Genomic DNA, 7,178 nt, shown 5'->3' with positions numbered 1-7,178 from the left:
CGGTAGCATATGCAAAAGGAGTTTTTTGAAATTGTAGTTATTGAATTCTTATTTACGATCCACAATGCCCCAATAAATACATAGCTATTGAGAACAGAATATTAGAGAGCATAAACTATGATGAGTTGATTTACCAAATTGCTTCAAGAATGTTATGTGAGCTTCACAATTCTCGGTTAGCTATTAGCCTATTCAGTATGTCATAAACTCATTCTATACAATTATTTTGCTAATTGTTATGTTTATTGCCATAACTAATCGTCGTTTAACAAAATTGTTTACATTATTTAATACGTTAAGGCTTATGGGCATATTTTTTTTGGTTCGGTCGGAGTATGCGAATTTTCAGGGCCGACCCACTTATTAACATACCATTATTGAAGATGTTCAATCAATGTCTCTACCATTGAAGAATGAGGATGCTCAACTAATGATATAGATCATAGACACTAAAATGCTTGAATAGTTGACAATGAAACTTTCCTAAAATGCTTTGAAATAGTGAGTTGACACTCTTTTGATTCTATCATAACATATTATTACCTAGACAGCCTATATCAAAGAGAATTCATTCCAAGACTATGATTGTGACAAACAAGATGCTCCACTAAACTTTGAAACAATTTTTATGAAACACCAATATTGATATTCTGATTGATGTTGGACATCATGTGTGTACAAGTAACAAGAACATGTATATATCTAAATAATTCTGCTTTACCTTTCACTACACAAGAAAATGAGCATCTTGAGCATATTTCTCCTTTATAATGCTTAAAGCTTTAACTATCTACTTTATAGAATCTTTATATCAAATGAGTTTAGATTGTATCCTTACACAATAATTTTGTTTAAGAAGACGAAGATGAAACGTTTTGCTTTAACGGAGTATATGTTACGTTCATCTGGTCTGATTGGAGCTTCTATACACGGCATATGTAACGCTAATGCCCGATTAGAATCTCTTGTGCCTTATGCAAGATGATCAAAATGAAAACTGAATAAGAAATTGGTCAAAATAATGAATCTACAAACAACCAACATTCATGATAGTATTTCACAACAAAGAGAACTTCGAAACAAAGATATGTGTATTGTTGAAGGTTGACCTCACAAAGTGTCAAAACTTATTCAAATGTATCCAAACATCAACAAACAAACTATTTTTCAAGGAGTGAGTAGACACGGCTGCGATTTTATCTGAGACTGGGGCAGATTAGTTAACATGTGAACGACTTCCCTCATCGTAGGGCGAGCAGAGCTCTCATCCTCCACACAAATCATCGCGATTTTAAACAAGTTTATTGCACTTGCCAACGTGTACCCTTTAAGCCTCGAATCCAACACCGCCAACACTGCTGCAGCATCTGACGGCTCAGAAAGCTCAGATACAGTCTCCCGGACCCACCTCACTATATCCACCCCATCACCAAACTCTCCAACCGGCTTCTTCCCAGCTATCAGTTCTAGAAGCACAACTCCAAAACTATACACGTCACTCTTTTCGTCTACCTTCAACGTGTACGCATACTCTATTGCACATTATAACAACAATATACTAACATTCATATAAATTATAAAAGTTAATGGTAGCATACTAATCTGCATTAAGAACATTAACAACTTGTACCTGGTGCAATGTAGCCATAAGATCCAGCAATGGAAGACATGCTTTCGGAAGCACCGGAGTCGATTAAGAACTTAGCAAGCCCAAAATCCGCAACATGAGCTTCATAATCCGAATCAAGCAATATATTATTCGACTTCACGTCTCGGTGTAAGATCATCGGCGAGCAATCATGGTGAAGATAACACAACCCTTTCGCAGCCTCCACCGCAATCTTATACCTAGTTTCCCACTGCAAATACGCGCCTTTCGATCCATGCAAAATCTCACCTAAACTACCATGAGACATGTACTCGTAAATCAGCAGCTTGTTATCCCGATTCGACACGTATCCAAGCAACCTAACAATATTCCGGTGGCGAATTTTGCCTAAAGTTTGAATCTCCGCATCAAACCCGTGGTTTCTCCCAACTAACCGCTTAATCGCCACATCAACACCGTTCGCCATTGACCCACGGTACACGATCCCCGCACCGCCTTTACCGATTATGTTCTCGTCTTTCAAGCATTCCAACACGTCCTCAACTCTCAAATCCAACCGTTGGAAGGTAGTTAGCTTCCACATTTTTGATTTCTCGACGTGCTTGTTTTTAATTTTGACGAATGTCACAACCAGTATCGCCACACTCGTGACTATCGCGATGATCATAATCGTGAGCCGCGATGTCGTGATCGTACGGCTGTCGTTTCGCGATCTGGAGATCACCGGACAATGTGCGGCTTCCGGTAAACACAAGTTAGGGTTTCCGACGTAAATCGTCTCACTAAAATCCTTTAACTGTCCGTCAATCGGAACTTTACCGGAGAATTGATTATACGAGAGATCCAACACCGTTAACCCGTTCATGTGACCTAATTTGCTCGGTATCTCACCGTCGAATTGATTCCGAGAGAGATTCAAAATATTCAAATCAAACAGATTCAAAATACCTCTCGGAAACTCACCGGAAAACTTATTCCGGCTGAAATCAATCGACGTAAGCTGAACGCATTCACTAACTGAAGCCGGAATCTCGCCGGTGAGACCGTTATCACTGACGTTAAGTTTATACAGTTTCTTCAGCTTGAATATATCCTTGGGGATTTGGCCTTCAAACTTATTTGACTGGAGAGTTAGTGTCGTTAAGTTCGTTAAGTCACCAAACGCTGGAGGTATGTGACCGGTGAGCCAGTTGTTGGAGATTGATATGCTTTGGATGGACTGGCTGTGCATGGTGTTAGGAAGCTCGCCGGTGAGGAAGTTGTCGTCGAGTTCGAGCATGGTGAGTTCCGGTAAGCTGAAGATGCCGGCGGGAATGGTTCCGTTGATGACGTTTCTGGTGATTCGGATTTTGGTTAAGGAGTTGCAGGAGCCGAGTTGTTCCGGTAGGGGCCCAAAGAAGGAATTTTCCATTAGGAATAGAGTTTGTAGCTTGCCTGTGATCAACGCCAACAGTCGTTAGCTAAGGTTCGGTTTTTTGGGTTTTTATTATTACTAATATTCTTCACGACTCCTATGCAAATAATAATAATTATTATTATTATTATACAAAATAAAAATAAAAATCAACCAATGCACTTATTAGCATAAACTATGGAATTAAACCCGGACGTCGTGACGGCGGTGAATTTGATCGTTGTTGGTGCAAACATCATAGCAAACGAAAATGAAAACGCAAAAATCAAGTCATACTAACCAAAAGAGATCTATAAGTGTTCTGTTTATTGAGGATTTTATTACTTGATGAAAAAGTAATATAAACCATGTATTTGAATATGGTCTACTAGATTTTATTCCCCGTATTACGGGGGTTATTTTACATTATTCGTTTTTAATATTTATATATGTATATTTGGATTTTAATTTTATTTATTGTAAGAAAGTTATATAATTAATATACTTGACATTTGATGATAAAATGGTTTCACAAATAGATGATATGTTATAATCCGGTTTAAAAGCTATCTGGGTTTGGTGATATCCATTACTTGTTTATTTTTTTTATTATAAAATTGTTTCTTAATTATAAATAAAATCTTTTCTTTAAATAAAATAAGATATCAATTTTTAGTATATCCCTATTTTATAGAATTTTCATATCAAATATTTGATGAGATTAATTTTTAATATAATGGGATATAATAATCCGTTTAAGAGCTATCTGGTTTTGGTAAGACCCATACCCATGAATTTGGGTTAAATCAATGAGAGACCTCCATTTAAAAATCAAACAATCTGGCGGCTTCCATAAAAGGGGGAAGCGACCACATCGCGAGACGTAGGATTTTAGGGTTTTCGTTTGTATATATTATAGAAGATAGATATCATACTTTTTTTTATTTTAAAACAAAATTAAACATATAAAAATTTAAAATCCGATTTCACAATCTAGTCCGGTTTATAGGTTCACCAGCTTGACCTATTCAAGTGGTGACGGATCAGATTAGGGTTGTTCTCGATCTAGATAAGCATGTGCGTTTTATTGATTTGAAAATGAGCTGAACCGAGCTCGATTTGATTAATAAACGATTCAACTTGGCTTAGTTTGGTTTATAAATGACCTAAGCCAAACTTGCTTGGCTTGTATCTTTAAGATATCTGAACAACCCTAGTTCAAATACGCTCCAGCGGATTGGTTATTTTACTAGCTCCTGATTCGATTCAATTTAAAAAGATGCTTTTTAGTCACAAAAGATATATAAGTGAATATATGTTTTCTAATTAAAAGGATTATAACAACCACTAATTTGATCTATATGCGTATCCCTAATTTAAATGATTAATCTACTCGAGCTGTTAAAACAAATTTTAATAAGGGTTATAGTTTTGGTGTTAGTTTTTTCAAACAACTAACACTATGCTATATTTTCAAACAACTTATTACTAAAAAATATAAATAACCTTTGTAAAAATATGAACTGTGGGAATAACCTTTGCCTAAATAATTGATATATTTATCGTAGCATGCATATTGAATAGTAACTAACCTCCTTTGCACAAATCTCTGGGAACCAGTCCAGTAAGATGGTTTCCACTAACATCAACCATAAGCAGCCTACCACTGGTACCAAGATTAGCCGGCAGTTTATGCGTAAAATTATTCTTCCAAATAAGCAACGCCTCAAGATTAGGCAAATCACCAATAAACGGTGGAAAGGGTCCAGCAAGCCGGTTATGAAACAAACTAAGCAGCGTCAGATTCCTCAACGCAGAAAAACTCTCAGGTATTCCACCAGTCAAATTATTATAAGACAAATCAAGTGACATCAAGCTAACCAAACCGGAAAACTCATCAGGTATCTCACCGGTCAGATGATTCAACTGAAGAAACAGCGAGTGTAACTGTTTTAAATTAGCTACACTCGACGGAATTGTTCCGGTGAGATTACAACTCGCTAGATCTAGAAGCTTTAACGATTTCAACTCGCCGAATTCCGGCGGGATTCCGCCGGAGTACATGTTGTAGTACCCGAGCATAAGCTTTTGAAGCGTCGTGACACGTGATAAACTCGCCGGAATCCTACCGGAAAGCGAGTTTGCTTGTAAACCTAATATTTGTAACGATTTAAACTCGGAATAGCTTTCCGGTATCTCTCCGGTGAAGAAGTTGCCGGCGAGTGACAATACTTTTAGGTTTTGTAACTTCACAAACTCCACCGGTAACCTACCGGTGAAGTTATTGTTATAAACGTCAAACGCCTCCAACTCCGTCATCGCCGTTACTATCTCTCCAGGAAACTCACCGACGAACGAGTTCGACGAGATGTTAACGAATCTAACGGACGTTAAATTCGCCATCTGAACTGGCAGCTTACCGGTGAGATTGTTCGCTACTAGCGTCAGATTCACAAGTTTGTTCAACGTACCAATCTCTGGCGGGATAACGCCAAACATAGGGACGTTAGAAACCGTTAACGCCGTTACACGGGAGTTAACGTCACACGAGACTCCGGTGAACGAGCAATGTGAGGCTCCGGGTTTCCAGTTGGATAATCCGGAGATGTTTTTTATCATTGAAGCTTTGAGTTTCATTAAGGCGTCAAGGTCTGAGTTTGCATTTGAGAGGTTGAGATAAAAATAAATGATAAAGAAAATATTGAGGAAAATAGGCTTCATGATGTTTGAATGCAGAGAAGATATGAAAGGGTTTGTACGGTTATATAGCCTGAGTGGTGAATATAATATATATAGGTGTTATTATGCGTTTTATGGTGGTAGTGAAAGAATTGTATGTTGTGCATGGATGAGTTGTACTTTGGTTGGGTTTGTAAAGGTGGGTCAAAATGGAAGCATCTGTCTAGAAGGATTAATTCGTCAAATATTGAGAGAATAAATAGTAGATCGTTGAAATTAACAATCTTATTTGGCTTTCAAATATATAAAAATATATATTTTTGTTCTTTTAGACTTTGAGCCCTCATACAATTACAAGGCTTCAATTAAGATGTTTAAACTATGGTAAAATGATTCAAGGAAAGGAATAATTTAAATTCTTACCAGTAAAATTTCACAAATGAAGTATGATAATTATAGGTGAAAAACTAGTTTTTTGTACCTAAGTAAGCATCCATAACACTCCTAATGTGCCAATGTTTGATTTCCAAACTTCTACAATTCCAAATCTCCTCATTGTGGCTCTTGTCCGCACCACTGGTTCGGAATTCAAGACGTGGTACAAACGAAAAAGGTGCTTTCTAGACATGCCACACAAACAATTTTTAAAATAATATTGTAGTATATTTTAATGGGTTTCGGAATTTTTTGGTGTTATGAAGAAATTAATGTTTTAGAAAGCTATCAGGAATCTAAGATGTATTATGGTTTGAAAATTGAAATGGCATGATCTATTGGATGCTCGAAGTGGAGTGCTTGGTATCCAACTTTGTCTGTGCTCAAAAGGCCTGAACGTCTCATCTAAGATGAGAAACAATAACGCTGCCTTTGTGACGATGGTTTTCCCTCATGGCTAAGATCAACGTGAAAGTAGGTAGGATAAGTCTTGAAAAAGAGACACGTTGAGAGAACAATTCGGTAATCAATGCTTAAGGGTGAAGTATTCATCCTCCCCATCCTTTCCATCCAAGTTACTACGTTTCTATAGTTATAGATATATTAAATAATACGATTCTTGAACGTTAAGTGTGAGACACGATGCACATAATAATCCAACCCGAAAAACATATGGAGGGACATCCATTCGTAAAAGGATCGTTAAATAATGAGTTTTAATTAGTGGCAGAGTTAACAAAGGAACATGTGACACCACGAATGTTGTAGATATTACAATGTAGCAGAATGAATGTATTTGTTTTTACACTTAAAACCTTACACATGCACACAATAAAATTCAATAGACACATCATTAAGGAAAAATTCAATGCAGGTTTTTATGTCTCTTTTACATGATAATGATTATATATATCTTTCATACCTCTACGATACGCCTTAACCGTCGTTCATTCAAAATATTGTGTGCATTTCCACTCATGCGACCACGTGTTATAGACTTATAGCTATAGACAGAGAGTTGGCTCCAGAATGCATGCAACAATATTTTCTGATTGCTACCTG

General features: G+C 36.9%; 1 protein-coding gene across 1 annotated transcript; it reads right to left on the bottom strand.

Annotated features, from left to right (window-relative positions):
• Positions 1-943: 943 nt before the first annotated feature.
• LOC143614006 (receptor protein kinase CLAVATA1-like) lies at positions 944-5,723 on the bottom strand. The gene is made up of 3 exons (XM_077087569.1): positions 4,595-5,723; positions 1,631-3,043; positions 944-1,532 (listed from the first exon to the last, which is right to left on the bottom strand). Exons 1-3 carry the CDS (start codon positions 5,721-5,723, stop codon positions 1,168-1,170), a joined length of 2,907 nt encoding a protein of 968 aa, XP_076943684.1. The 3' UTR covers positions 944-1,167.
• Between the last annotated feature and the right edge of the window lie 1,455 nt (positions 5,724-7,178).

The sequence above is a fragment of the Bidens hawaiensis genome, unplaced genomic scaffold, assembly GCF_021521415.1.
Source record: "Bidens hawaiensis isolate Kalapana, Puna unplaced genomic scaffold, B.hawaiensis_p1.1 tig00038646_1, whole genome shotgun sequence".
Lineage (NCBI taxonomy): Eukaryota > Viridiplantae > Streptophyta > Magnoliopsida > Asterales > Asteraceae > Bidens > Bidens hawaiensis.
This window is presented reverse-complemented; position numbering and strand designations above follow the sequence as displayed.

Excerpts from the sequence above, each read along its gene's own strand:
- LOC143614006 (XM_077087569.1), bottom strand. The coding sequence starts at position 5,723 with ATGAAGCCTATTTTCCTCAATATTTTCTTTATCATTTATTTTTATCTC. Across the intron at positions 3,044-4,594 it reads CAGAGATTTGTGCAAAGGAG|GCAAGCTACAAACTCTATTC; the intron begins GTTAGTTACTAT and ends CGTTGATCACAG. Across the intron at positions 1,533-1,630 it reads TTATGGCTACATTGCACCAG|AGTATGCGTACACGTTGAAG; the intron begins GTACAAGTTGTT and ends AATGTGCAATAG.